General features: G+C 42.5%; 1 protein-coding gene across 13 annotated transcripts in view; it reads right to left on the bottom strand.

Moving 5' to 3' along the window:
* Positions 1–2269: 2269 nt before the first annotated feature.
* The window catches only part of Fn1 (fibronectin 1), a 66536-nt gene continuing 53615 nt past the window's right edge, over positions 2270–15190 (bottom strand). For 4 of the 13 annotated variants that reach the window (XM_005070516.4, XM_040753375.1, XM_005070517.4 and 1 more), the window contains 10 exons: positions 15011–15100; positions 14624–14803; positions 13759–13848; positions 12720–13186; positions 11705–11843; positions 8741–8905; positions 6753–6878; positions 6222–6328; positions 4146–4259; positions 2270–3032 (listed from right to left, as the gene is read on the bottom strand). In XM_005070516.4, coding sequence (XP_005070573.1) covers positions 2961–3032; positions 4146–4259; positions 6222–6328; positions 6753–6878; positions 8741–8905; positions 11705–11843; positions 12720–13186; positions 13759–13848; positions 14624–14803; positions 15011–15100 — 1550 coding nt within the window. In that variant the 3' untranslated portion in view covers positions 2270–2960. The remainder of the gene's footprint in view (positions 3033–4145; positions 4260–6221; positions 6329–6752; positions 6879–8740; positions 8906–11704; positions 11844–12719; positions 13187–13758; positions 13849–14623; positions 14804–15010; positions 15101–15190) is intronic. The other 9 variants (XM_040753374.1, XM_040753376.1, XM_005070518.4 and 6 more) reach the window with 3 other exon arrangements.

Below are 15190 nucleotides of genomic sequence, written 5' to 3'. Positions count from 1 at the left end.
GCTAGGCTTACAGCTTCCACCCCTGCTGATCTTTGTTTTTAACTACAAAGTCCTCTGAGCAAAAGCAAGCTGAAAGCTTTCTTGTGGCTAACTCCCCCATGCCTTTAGAGAGAGCTTCAGATGAAGACTGGTGTGAGCCAGTCCTCAATGAAGTTATGGCCCATTCGTATCAGACAGCCATTATAAGCACCTGGCTCCACTTCCTAGGGCCTTTGAGTGGTAGTGGGAGAAAGCAGGGTCTCCTGTAACCCAGGGTGGCATCTAGCTCTGTAATTCATGATGACCTTGAACTTCTGATCCTTCTACCTCACCTCCATAGTGCTAGGATTGCAAAGGTGCCACCATACCATTTTATGTGGTGATAGCTGAGCACAGGGCGTCATACATCTAGACAGTCGCTCACCCCCAGGTCCCTCCCCAGTCCTATTGTTTTTTCTAAGACATGGTCTTCCATGTAATACTTTGGACATGTAGTCCAGTTTGGTGATGTATTCCAAGTCCAGGCTGGGCTCCGAACTCAACATTCTCCTGTCCTCACTTCCTAAGTGCTGAAATTACAAGTGTGTGCCACCACACTGAGTATCCCGTGATATTTATCTTCTGTTCTTTTGTTTTGTTTGAAAGCGGGGGTTTTGCTTGTCAAAGCCCAGCCTTAGCCTAGAACTTCTGTGTAGCCCAGATTCATGACAATATTCCTACTTCAGTCTCCTAAACAATATGATTGGGAGTAAGCCAAACAGGTCTAACTCTTCTTTTGTTTTGATAGATAACGCTGCAGCTAGCTTGCAGACTCTTGGATTGGAAAAGCTGATTTAGCAATCTTGAGCAAAAGCTCAGAGGCCAGGCCTCTCTGGTTTGTAAGAGAACTCATCTGAGCTGGGTTCTCTGCAAAATTAAGCCTTCCCCAAATGAGAACTAAATGTCAAGGCATTTTGCAAACTGCATATCAATTCAAAAGTAACCCTAGTATGTCTTCTAGCAAATGAACCAAGAAGACTTCTTTATGAATTGTTTCTTTGCCAGGTGTTTACTGAAGTACTCTTTGTACTGAATAATGATGCAATAGTATTTTATGAATCTTTTACTAAATAATAATTGTAGTGGTTTGAACGAGAATGGCCCCAGTTGGTGAACTGTTTGGGAAGCATTAGGCAGGCATCTTTGTTGGAGGAAGTGTGCCCCTGGGTTTGGGCTTTGAGGTCTCAAAAGCCTACAATAGGCCCGGTATTTCCATCTCTCCACCTGCAGGTCAGGATGCAGAACTCCCAGCTACTTCTCCAGCACCGTGTCTGCCTGCCACCACATGCTCTGCTATGATCATGGACTCATTCTCTGAAACTGTAGGCAATCCTCCAATGAAATCCTTCCTTTGTAAGAGTTAGTGATCATGGTGTCTCTTCACAGCAATAGAACACAAGACTACAATGAACTTCTTACTGTTTTTCTATGCTACTATTTCCTACTCCAAATGTCAGATTTTGGGGGTGGAATGGATGTAAGATGTTAGGTAGTGAACCTAAAGCCCCCCACATTCTAGGCAAGTGCTGTGTCATTGAGCCGCATGCCCCATTCTCAAAACAGAAATTCAAAAATCCCTAAATCTTGTTTTTCCAAGGTGAAATGAAAAGGAAATGACTTTTTCAGGGGTAGCCGATCTGTGAGCTGGGAGTTCATCAACCCACCCTCATAAAGTGGCAGTTGACCCAAGTCAAGACAGGCTAGACTGAGATCATAGCCCGGGGTTTCCTAAGGAGAAAATCTCCATACTATGCCATTCAAGTAATTGTCACAGCTCAGCCATCCTGTTTTCCCTGAAAGTGATCTCCTTGAATAGGTGTTTATTAAGTGAAGAAGCATAGGCCTATGATAGTTAAATAAGAACGACAGGGATTGGAGAGACCAGAGAATGTGCAGCTCAGTCATAAGTTCAAATCCCAGTGCTTCTCAAACACACATCTCTCCAGCGACCCAGCATCCCCTTTGGGCACACTGGAAACAGATCTTGTAAAAAAGAAAAACTGAAGGTTACTTAAGTTATACTTCTGAAGTACTATCTAGCAAAGCTAACAAATGTTTGAATTCACTTAAATCTGTTAAGGCAGAACTACAGCCAAGGACATAGGGCCAGGCAGAGATCCATGTCCAGGAGTCACCCCAGCTCAGCACACTGGCTTTTCAAATGTTTCTTGGACTGAAGAGGACATTCACGAAGATTGTGGTTTTTCTCCCCAAACACCTTATGTTAAAAAAGAAAGTGACCTCCACATGATGGAATGTAAATCTTTTATTAAAACACTTGTCTTTCCACAGTAGTAAAGCGTTGGCATGTACAGTATAAAAATAACCACCAACCATAATTATACTGAATTCCTCTCATCAACCGCATACTAAGTGTCTTCAATACAATTTTTTCCGTATAAAAATACTGGGAAAAATTGATAAATAACAGGTAAGAGAAGGATATTTCTAGGCAATTAGAATTGTTGGGACAGAGTGAGTACTGTGAGGTGTTTGAACACACAGCTACAGGACATGCCTCCTGACAGCGCTGCAGGCCATATGGTTACAGAAAGAAAGCCAAAGTGCTTGGGGAACGTCCCTACTCCAGATTTGGGGTACTACCATTCAAGACGTGTTTCATCTTGGTTGGCTACTGGTGTTTCCTTATGGATCCCAGACCAAATCACAAGGATCTTTGATTCTCTTAAACAATACTGGGTGGTACCGTCTCCTGCAGGGCAAACAAGGTAATCACCCGCCCTGTTTGTGAGAGAAGTCTCAAAACATCCCCCAGGGTGATGATGCTTAGAGAAGCTGTGAGGTGAGCTGAAGCTGAGAACTTGCCCCCAGAGCAGAAGACTTAAGGGAGAAAGGAACACTCAAAGACGGAGGGTCCGCTAACATCACTCGGGTGTGGATTGACCTCGGCAGAGAGAGACACTTCTTCCGGGTTGAAAATGTTACTCTCTGGAGTCGTCTCTGTCGGCTTGCACGTCTAATGGCATGAAGCACTCAATCGGGCAATTAACATTCTGCCAAAATAGAAGAAGAGCATCAATAGCAAATACTATGAAAAGCAAAAAGCATGGAGGGGAGATTTATCTCAAAAGACTAACAATAGAGTGCTGAGCAGCCAGGCGGTGGTGGCACAGGTCTTTAATTCCAGCACTCGGGAGGTAGAGGCAGGCAGATTTCTGTGAGTTCAAGGCTAGCCTGGTCTACAGAGCGAGTGCCAGGACAGGCTCCAAAACTACACAGAGAAACTCTGTCTTGAAAAACAAAAACAGAAAAAAAAAAAAAAAAAGAAAAACAAAAACAGAAGAAATGTGCTGAGCAATAGACAATGCTCAGGAATTTAGTAACTTATAACAAGCAAGTCATTCATAAGACTCTGTGTGTGTGTGTGTGTGTGTGTGTGTGTGTGTGTGTGTATGACATGCAGATGCTGCCTCCCTTTGATTTTTGAGACAGGGTCTCAGGAACCTGAAGCTCACTAATTAGGCTAGGCTGGTTCACTCCAAGGACCCCACATTTCTGTCTCCGCAATGAAGGGATTACAAAAGATTACAAACTTGCAACAGTGCCCCGCTTTCTTACATGGGCTCTGGGGACTGAATTTGTGCCTTCAGCACTCAGTTATCTCCCCAGCCACAAAAGACTTCTTTCCGGGCCTGGAGAGATGGCTTAACGGTTAAGAGCACTGGCTGCTCTTCCAGAGATCCTGAGTTCAATTCCCAGCAACCCATTGGCTCACAACCCTCTGTAATGAGATCTGGTGCCCTCTTCTGGTCTGCAGGCAGACATACAGGCAGAATACTATACATAATAAATAAAAATCTTTAAAAAAAAAAAGAGACTTCTTTCCAAATAAAATCATTTAGTGAAGAAAAGAAAAAATCTGGGAGTAGTGGTGCACACCTTTAGTCCTAGCCCTCCAGGCAGAAGCAGGCAGATCTCTGTGAGTTCAAGACCAGCCTGGTCTATAGAGCGAGTTCGAGGACAGCCAGAGCTGTTATGAAGAGAAACCCTGTCTCGAAAAATCAAAAATTATTTGGTCCCCTCAAAAAGCAAAACAAAACTATTCAAACTCCCTACTGTGCACCTAACTGCATTCAGGGAGAGGCACTGGGGTTGCGTGCACTTACAGTGTTTGTTCTCTGGTGGTATCTCTGAGTATACTGGTTGTAGGTATGGCCGGTGGTGGTGCCGTCGGGACTGGGTTCACCCCCAGGTCTGCGGCAGTTGTCACAGCGCCAGCCCTGAGAAGAGAGACAGGAAGTTAAATGGGGTCTGTGATAACCTGAGGACATCATAATTTAGTGCTTGAGTTAAAGAATTTCAGCTTACGCATCGGTAACAGAAGCCGTTAATCAAACAGAAAGCCTTCGTGCATTTACAACTCTTAGAATGTATCTTGGCTTGTTACCATATCTTACACTTACATCTTTCTACATATGCTTTTCTTTCTTCTGAAATACCCTCGATTCTTTTCCTGTGCAGGCTCTGCTCATCCCGCTCCCCCCTTCCTCCTCAGCAGGCTTTCTGCTCTAGGTGGAGGATTTCTCCCAGGCCTCTAAGGCTCCTAACAGGGACTTGAGACGTGTAGACAAACTCCAGCACTTTCCAGGGAAGGAAACAGACCCAGAACAGAGGGATGACTTGGAAGGAGCCAGAAAGGACAGAGTGGGCCTCAGGAAGAATTGGATAACTGGCCACTTTCTCTTTCTGATCCCTTCTAAAACCTCCCTAGCCTATAGCATTGTAGCCTCAGCTCTGGCCAGAGATGAGACAGGATACAGGAAGATACCACAATGGGCCTATGCTGCTTCCTGAGTTTTGCTGGAAACAGATTCACTTTCTCGTTGTTCTTGAGCTGGGAGGAGGGAAGGCCAGAGCTGACGGGATGAAGATGGTACCATTAGCAGGACCTTAGGGGAAAGGGACGTGGACACTTAGGAAGACACAGAGAGGTGCAGACTCTGGCTCCCACTGCTCGAGTAGCCCGCGAAGCTCACACACTGAGGGGCTTCTTCAGTTTGGCAGCCATCTTTTGCCTAACTTGAATGAGACTTTCCTTTTGTAATTCCAAAAAATTAAGAAATAAGTCCAGGCTTAATGGTGGCACAAGCCTTTAATCCCAGCACTCAGGAGGCAGAGGCAGGCAGATTGCTGGGAGCTGAAGTCAGCCCGGTCTACATAGTGAGCTCCAGGATAGCCAGATCTACACAACAGAGAGGGAGCCCCCGCCTCAAAAATAAATGAATAAATACTACAATCGATTTTGTTTGTTTTGTTTTTTGTTTTTCAAGACAGGGTTTCTCAGTGTAACAGCTCTGGCTGTCTTGGCACTTGCTTTGTAGACCAGAGTGGCCTTGAACTCAGAGATCCGCCTGCCTCTGCCTTCCCAGTTCTGGGATTAAAGGTGTGCGCCATCACACCTGGCTGTATGTCTATGACTTTTAAGTTGTAAGTCATTTTGAAATTTCAATTGTTAAAAGATGGAATATAAATTGTTACGTAGAAGAAGGGCACATACTAGAAATGGCTGAGAAGTAATGAGCTTCCCAGCCCTCCAAAATTGTCTTCCTCCTCAAATCTAACTTCTTAACAAGAGACACCAGGGGGAGCACTGCCTCACTGTAACCCATCTGGACTAACTCTTCCTAGGCCAGGGGTATGCTCACTGCCACCTCTGCTTTCTTCCTTCCCCACTTAATTCTACTCCCCAGGAGGTTTATGTTTCTCTTTTCTATGAAGCTTTCTTGCTGATTCCAGCCCATCTAGAGCTGGACTGAGTATTAGTCAGAACTAGTGATTAGCTTGGCTTGGCAGGGTGTGCTAATTGAATGTCTTCAAGTATGTCATTAAGAGCCAGAGTCACTTCCTGTTCCCTGTTTGTCCATTATGACTCAGCTCAGTACTGGACTAATAAAAGATCTATTTTTATAGATTGAGCAAGGTCACAAAAAAATGGCATTTTCTTAGATCAAGGTATTATTAAAAATATGAAATGCCAGTCCATCAGCCCAGAGCTGGAGGCTTAGTGCTACAGTTCAGATGAGGACAAACAGGCCAGCCTGAGAAATTTAGTCATGGCTGGGGATGCTGACAGAAGAGGCATGGCATGACTCTTCACACAGCACAGCCATGCGGGAGCCTCCTCTTCACACAGCACAGCCATGCGGGAGGCTCCTCAGGGCTCTAAACACCACCAGTCTTACCCGCTGGCCCCCGAAACACGTGCAGGAGCAAATGGCTCCAAGATACTCTTTCTGCCACTGTTCTCCTACGTGGTAGGTCTTCCCATCGTCATAGCACGTTGCTTCATCTACACATGGGCACAAATCAGAAACAGTTGTAAGACCAAGAACAATCAATCATGCAGGTTCAAGTTGATGCACCTGCCATAGACTTGCATGAGCACAGGCCCAATCTCATCAACTTAGGTGAATCATAAGGAGATGCTTCAAAGCCTCGGTGTAGCAGGCCTGACGGGAGGATGGAATTCATACGTCAAAAGCTGAGTCCACTTATAACACTTAGCTGCAGACGATCAAAGTGCTCAGATTGTGAAGGCGCCAAAGTGCTTGGACATAACATTCAGTCATGACTCACTTTTGGAGCATGCTACTGATTTCCCAACCACAACACTGACAAACCCACCGTCTCCAGCCCATCCTGTAAATGGGTGTTTTGGCTCAGTTAGGAAAGTGAGAGTACTCAAGTGTCTAGAAACCATTAGGATGACGTACGGGGGTCACACTTGAATTCTCCCTTTCCATTCCCGAGACACGTGCAGCTCATCCGCTGACCATTTTCTCCCTGGCGATCCCACTTCTCTCCAATCTTGTAGTTCACACCATTGTCATGGCACCATTCTGTAAGATGGGGATATCATAGGGAAAGAGTTACTTCTGCTTTGACTCACATGACAGGCAGAACACTGGGACATGACATGAATCCGCAGAGTGGAAAGTCGAAGATCACATTACCTATGATGAACCATTCATGATAACGTTTAATATCTAATATTTCCCAGGCCAGTGTTAAGACACTATTACCAAAATCATTTCATAGATTCATTTGACTCTTTTTAACCTTACAATTATGGAAAACTAAAATGGGATTGGAGAATTAAAGAAATATTTTGCGGTTTGCAGAGACCCTAGATACAAAATAGTTTAATTAAACATTAAGGAGAAATCAGCTGGTGTCTATCTGCTACCACCTGATTCATATAAATGAAGAGAACAAATGTGACAACAAACAAAATGATGACAAATTAATGAATTAGGCTTGTACAAATAGATGAGTTCTAAGACACATCTAATCACCATTAGCTGTGTTTAATGTCATATGTAAAATGTTCTTTTAATCTCTAAGATTTATACTGAACAGAATACACTTAAGCCACTTATAAAATACAGTGTTTCTTCCACTTTATCAATACTTTTATAAGCAAAAGTATTATGACATTTCAGCAAAGAATGTTGAGCCAAAGGCTCACATGTAAAATTACTGGAGCACATTTGTAATCAAGTACTGACTCATTAACAACATGCAAAATTCAATGTAGTTCCATCCCAGAACAGAAAAACCACCTAGTCAATGCTAAATGTTATCCCTCCCAGCTCCAGCATGGGTATAGAGCCCACTGTGCTGCATCCAAGTATAAAAATCTACATATACTGAAACCACTGCTTTCTAGTGTCAGTCTGGATTTAGCTATTCCATGAAAAGTGAAGGAAAATGTTTGCTATAATTATCCATAGGATTGTACTTAAGACAGAATGATTTCCACATTAAAAAAAAACAAACTGCCAATAATAATTATACTTCCAAAAACAAAGAATAAATAAAAGTTTATACACTCCAATACTAAATTTCTAGATACAGTAGATAATTATTAGAATCATTTCTACCAGTAATTTGAAAATAAAAAAGAGCCTCTTTAAAATTTGAAGATCAATTTTCCAGCCAGTTGCCTTTGAAAGTTTTACTATATTTATTTTCATGTGTTTGTACATGTATATATGTAAATTCATGTCCTACAGTTCATATATAGAGGTCAAAAGACAACTTGTGGGAGCTGACACCATGTGGGCTCCAGAGATGAAACTCGGGACATCATGCTCCCCTGTCTTAGAAATTTTTATTTTAAGAATTAAAAATGTATTACCTGGATATTTTTCCTTATATTACTAGCAACGTTTGGGATATCTGGCTGTGGGGTGTGTGTGTGTGTGTGTGTGTGTTGTGTGTGTGTGTGTGTGTGAGAGAGAGAGAGAGAGAGAGACAGAGACAGAGACAGAGACAGAGGCAGAGAGAGAAGTGTGTATGTATTACAATACTTGTATCTGGTTATGCTGAGAAAGACAGTGTTTGTGAGTTTGTTCTTCTCTGTCCTTAACACTAAAGATCAAAAGGAATTTGGTGAGTTTTTAACTTCATCAAGTTAGCTATAACTAAACATTTCAAAAAGCATATCACTACTACAAACACTTTTTAACAAATAGTGGATTAGCACACGAGTCTTGAAATGCAGTAATATTCAACAAGTAAAATTTCCCATCATTCTCCTATGATGCAAAATGTTACTTTGAGTCAAACAGTAGACTTTGTTTGCATCATGTTTGGAAGAGCCTGCATCTGCCAAACATGCTTCCGTGGCCAACTACTGCAAATGCATGAGACTAGAAGAGATGGAGGAATAAGTCGATGGACAAAGCAAGCTACTCACTAGATGAATCACATCTGAAATGACCACTGCCAAAGCCCAAGCACTGGCATGTGAGCTTAAAGCCAGAATCAGACAGTCGCTCCCATTCCTCTCCAATGGCATAATGGGAAACTGTGTAAGGGTCAAAGCATGAGTCATCCGTTGGTTGGTTCAGGCCTTCATTGACTATGAAGAAAAGGAAGATAAGGTGCGGGGGGGGGGGAAGGGGGGAGAGAAAAAAAGATATCTTATTGATGGTTTTAGACCATACACAGAAACAGATGTACTGTGTGCAATGACCTAATCTAGTAGCACTAAAAATAACAGATATTCTCATCAGCAATGCCTTGATGTAGCCAATGGGCACTTGCCACAGCAGGGTAAAAGAAACCCATCTTCCTTCATTCCCACCTTCAGTTTCAAAACATGATCTTTTCCAGTAAATTTACTTCTCATAAGTTAAACAGATCTTCAGACAATTTAAACCAGCTACAAATGTGGGCAGAGATACTTCTCCCAGGTACCAAATTTCTTTGAGCTAATCAACATTTCTCTGTCTCTCTTTCTTCATCCATTAAATAAGGATAGTAATATAAACACCTCCACATCCTTAGGATCGTGTAGAAGCTACATGAAACCAAGAAATCCCTTTATCAATATACGGAAATTACTCACCAACAATTACTGTTAACAAGTAATGAACAATTATTGCTGGACACCATTTTTTGCTTATACTAAAAACGTCTTTGACATTTATATATAACATCAAAATACATCTTCACTTACAGCATTTTTTGCAAAATAGTTTTGCAAACCTAGATTTTTACGGTATTATAAAACTGGAGAAAATTGGATTTTTCAAATAAGAGGAAATCACCATGATGCAGAAGTAAAAATCTCAGTGGTTCTCCCAAGATCTGCTCCCTGTCTTAGAATTTTTTTTTAAAATTGAGAATTATTTAAAAAAATAATGTGTGTAGGGTGCTGGAGAGGTGGTTTGGGGGCAGGGTTAAGAGCACCGTCTGTTCTTCCAGAGGAGCTGGCTTAGGCTCCCAGCACCCACGCGGTGACTCAAAGCTGTCTCTAAGCCTAGTCTCAGGGGCTGTGATGTATCTTCTGCATCCCATGGCCACCAAAAGTGCACATTGTACAAAGACATACATGCAGTTAAAACATCAATACCCATTCCTAATAAATAAACAAACAAATAAATAACTATAGTATGTACAAATACAGCACACCTCAAGTTATTCTCTTAAGTACACTAACTTACTATGACTTTTAAATCCCCATGTAGGTACTTCTTTTAATTGTGTAAAAATCAAAAGAATAAATGCAATCAATATTTGAAATGCCTAATATTTCAAAAGCCATTATCCTGGAAGAACTAAAAAATCTGAAATGTTTTAAGACCAAGAGAACCTGGTAAGTGAGAACACAGAGGGAATAAGGAGTTGGAAGGGACTGGAAGTCTTAAATGGGGATTCACTATTTTAAAAATGCTCAGGAGTTAAATTCTGCTCTTGCATTACAGAGCCTGAGCTACAGAGCAGGTTTTAGCCCAGCACAGATTGTACAGTAAGATTCTGTCTGAAACACACCCCACCCTCAAGAAAACAATGTGGGAAACCATGAAAACCCTACACTTTTCAGAATGCCTTTCATGTGGCATTTTACCAAGGAAACCACAAAAGGCAAATACTCATTATTGTGGATGTCATACAAAGTATCTGCCCACTTCTGCACTGCCAGACAGGAATCTGCTTAATTTACAAGGGAAAGAGCATTTCTCAGAGGAAGGAGGCTGAATCCAAGCAACTGGTCCTACACAGAAGTCCTGCTACCTGGAAGAAGTTCCTTACAGTGTAAGACTTGGTATTCATAGTTTCCGTTATTCCCTGTCTCCTGTTCCTTGGCCAGTCTTCAGCTACTGCAACTTGGAAAGCCAAATGGCACAATACTGTTTCAAAAGACTTCTCAGGGTATACACAGAAGAGCCAAGGGTCATTCAACTTTTATTAAGATTTTCATGATTAAGGTCATTCAGCCTTTATTAAGATGTTGCATGGGGTCATTCAACCTTTATTAAGATGTTGCATGGGAGTCATTTAACATTTGTTAAGATGTTGCATGGGGGGTCATTTAATCTTCATTAAGATGTTTCATGGTGGTCATTTAACCTTTATTAAGATGTTTCATGGTGATCATTTAACCTTTATTAAGATGTTGCACGGTGGTCATTTAATCTTTACTAAGTTTGTATGATGGCCATTTAACCTTTAAGATCTTGCATGCGTGTAACAGGTTAATATAGATATTCAAGGCTATTAAAACACATACAAAGTTAAGAGCACTGGCTGCTTTTCTAGAGGACCTGGCATAGGTTCTAGCACCCCCTTGGAGACTAACAACCATCTGTAACTCCAGTTCTGGAGGATCCGGTGCCCTCTTCTGGCCTCTGTGGGTGCTGCATGCATGTTTCACACAGACATACATGCAGGCAAAACACCCATAGACATAAAATTAAAATAAGTATATCTAAAAAGGAGAAAACAAAGATGTATATAAAATTGAAATTTGGAATAGGGAGCTCTTTGAAAAGAAAGGAGCAATGTTGGTAACATTTTACATTAGGAACAAAATCTAAGCCATCACTTAATGTGGCCAAGGAAGACTATTTATAGGTATTCTGTTTCAGGGAGAAACATTTAAGGGGACCATAGTAAAGGACAAGAAAATAGTAAAAGGTACCCAGAAACCATTGCCTAGATACTCAGTAGGAAGGACAAAGGCCTGTCATCCTGTCACTGAAAGCCTATCAATCATTCATGTGTTTCAGTGAACACCCTAGGATTGCACAAATTTCCTGCTATTGTGCAGCCTTAACTTTCCTAAGTTCAATGATAACAAGGAACAATAGATAAAGCCTTCTCTGGGTTGATCCAGCAAAAAGCATGTGCCTAAACATGACAACAGTGTACCTACCAGTGTTGCCCACGGTGACAACCTCTTCCCGAACCTTGTGCCTCCTCTGGTTTTGCAGTGCCTCAACTATGATGTTGTAGGTGACCCCTTTGGTAAGGCCAGTCAGAGTGGCACTAGTAGACGTTCCAGGAACTTGGAACTGTACATCCAGAGTTGGGAGAGAAAGCATTACAGTGACAAACAAGCATAAATCTCCCTATCCTATTCGTAACCCTCCCTGCTTAAAAGAATAAAGGGAGAGGAAGGAGGGGAGGGATATAGGATTCCCACCCAGTCATGACGAGATGTTAGATGAGGTTCTGCTAGATTTTTCTACCCAGGTGGTCCACAATTACCAGAAACTCTCAGCTATACCAGCCTCCCCTGCATCCTGTGACTCCCTAGAGCTCCCAGCAAATCCCCTTCAGAACACGGACACCGTCGGAGATAAGTGCATGCGATGCAAGCTCATCCTAAAACACCGGCACATCCCCAGGCTGAAGTTCCTAACCTTCAAATGTCCTCCCACACAGACAATTTTTAAACTTCTGCCACTTCCTAAAAACAACACAATAAAAATTGATCCTAGTATCTATGGGACAAATTAAAGAATAAAGTTTTGGAGACTCAGTCTCTCATAATAGCTGGTACCCAAAGGTTCAACCTAATCATCCTAGACACATCATAAATGATGTGACTCTTCAAGGATGAGGGTGGCATTTCAGATTTCATATAAAAGTAGAATATTTCTCCTTTTCCACGATCATCTTTTTATCTGCCTCACTAAGTAGCCTCCAGTGTATTACAATAATAAAAACAATTTCATTCTCTCTACTGAGTCAAACTCAGTGATGCTCTCTGGCTTATCCTCCATAGCCACAATGAGATAAAACAAAACAAAACAAAAAACACAACTCCGAGAGTTGTGACATCTTTCTAATAGTCCTGGGAGAGTAGACATCTGACATGAGAGCTCTGAGTGCTTCTGGTTGACTCCTTCCGGGTGACAAAGTTACAAATAGAAAAAATGAGTTACCTGTAAGGGCTCCTCGTCGGTGCCAACAGGATGGCATGAAATGATGTACTCAGAACTCTCCTGGAATGGCGTCCAAGAGATGGTTGTTTGAGAAAGAGCTTCTTGTCCTGTAGAGGCATTTGGATTGAGCCCCGGAACGTGAGGGTAGAGGTGGTAGTCTACGTCTCCCCTGGGAACATGACCGATTTGGACCTCCTCATCTACATTCGGTGGGTATGGTCTCGGCCTAAGCCTGACGGGGGTGGCCGCGGTGGGTGGTGTGGTCCGCCTAAAGCCATGTTCCTCAAAGATCATTTGTTGCCCAACACTGGGTTGTTGGTGGGTTGTGCCAGGAAGCTGTATACCATTTTCAGTCTCATACCCAGGGTTGGTGACGAAGGGGGTCTTTTGAACTGTGGAGGGAACATCCAGGATCTCTGGTCCATGAAGATTGGGGTGTGGAAGGGTAACCAGTTGGGGAAGCTCATCTAGCCAAGAGAGGTTAGAGCCAAAAAAGCAAAGCGTGTTAAGCTCAAGGAAGAAGCAACAATCACCATCAATCCAGGCAACAACTTTGTCAACCCAATCAAGGCTTCTAGACGGTCAGCAGTTCTCAGATCACAAAACACTTTCTAGAAAGAAATCTTGATTTTCCTCACAGATTTCTTTATAGTTCAGACAGGAAAAAAAAATGTTAGTATGAACTCATACAGACAAAGCTTTGAACCGCTGAGCCCCACAGAAAGCCCCATCTCTGCTCCAATTAAGCTTTGAAATTTCAGAAACCAAGTAATAAACCAAGACAAACAGGGAAGGTTTAATTCCCACCATTAACAAGTTTTTCCTCCAATTCAAATTATCTAGTTTGAATTTCTGAAAGGTGAATAAGGGTTTCGGTCATAGACAAATAAATAAGTCAAATATCTTTAGGGCATATTAGGTGATTCCTGCCAAAGAGTACAATATATATGCCAGACTGCTAGAAAAATAATCCGTGAAAAACGTGTCACAATGTAGAGAACAGCGCCCTGCAAAACAACCATTGGTTATGAGTGTTTACCTGTCTTTTTTCTTCCAATCAGAGGCTCGCTCTTCTGGTTGTTCTTCAGGGCAATGACATAGATGGTGTACTCAGTTCCTGGCTCCAGACCTGATAGGGAATACAGTCATTTCACTACATTGGCAGACTAGGCTAGTTAAGCAGGAGTCATCGATCGGCAGAGGCTAGTGGGGAGTAAGCATCCCTTCCCGCTGTCTCTAGAGTCTTAAAAGGTAGCATCAGCTTCTCTTCTCTCTACACTCAAGAGACCCTGCACACAAAGGCCACTTGGCCAGCTAATCATCTTCCCATCACAGCTGACACTTGAAAAAGCAGTTCACGGTAATCTCACTGGAGTAGTCTTTCAGTATGGAGACAACCTATCAACACTGTGTGCCACTGGTAGAATATACATCTGGGAAAGTGCATCACAGACTCCAGACTTCTGTTTAGACCTAGTCACTGGCAGCCTTCAATAACGATGCAAAAACCTAGCTCAAGTCTTCCCATACCAGATTCTATTTTCTTGTTCTACAAATGCAACAAGGAAGCTGTGATTCCTAATTTCTGTGAGTTCCACAGGGACTCCAACACCCTGGTGACACTATAGGTATGATTTATTCTATTTTGGGGAACAAAAATAATGAAAAAATAGGTGAATTTACATCAGATAGTAATGCATCTAGCTATATCATATGATGGCACAGAAATTACACGCTTAGACACTCACACCTTTTGAGGACATTGCTGTCCCCAAGGAAAAGAATGCCCTCTAGAGTGCCAGGCACCCCATTCTCATGACACAGCATCAAAGATACACCTAGGGAGTATTATGAATTTGGGGTATCTGTGACTAAGGGGAAAAATCGCAGCACGGAAGCAATACCAGTAATGGTGGCCTCTGTGACACCAGGGCGGGGCCGAGGGACCACTTCTCTGGGAGGGGATCCAGGCTTCTCATACTTGATAATGTAGCCAGTAATCCTGGCACGGGGCGCCTGCCATGATACCAGCAAGGAGTTGGGTGTGGTGGCCAGGAACCGCAGGTTGGATGGTGCATCAATGGCTAAAAGCAAACAAAATGATGACTTAGAAAATGAATGGCCATGAAACTAGTCACACTTGCACCAGGAACTAACAAACCTAGTAGGAAGAACTTGAGGGTTGTGGGAGCAATAACAAGGAAATTCCAGCTTCCCAATTAGTTCTAAAGTTTACATAGCTGATTACAATGTGTATCCGCTGACATTTCCTTAATAGAAAGTGTAGTTACCAGTGGAGGCATCAATGATGACAGGGGAGCTCCGGGCATTGTCATTCAGAGTGTACAGGTGGATCTTGTAGTCAGTGCCTGGCTGTAAACCTGGAATTGAAAAAGACACACCTTTTATCTGTTCTGATTTTATCCGCCTGTTCTCATGCTTGCCTGCCGTTTCCTTGACTCCCACATTTT

Source organism: Mesocricetus auratus, unplaced genomic scaffold (assembly GCF_017639785.1).
Source record: "Mesocricetus auratus isolate SY011 unplaced genomic scaffold, BCM_Maur_2.0 Super-Scaffold_100010, whole genome shotgun sequence".
NCBI lineage: Eukaryota > Metazoa > Chordata > Mammalia > Rodentia > Cricetidae > Mesocricetus > Mesocricetus auratus.
This window is presented reverse-complemented; position numbering and strand designations above follow the sequence as displayed.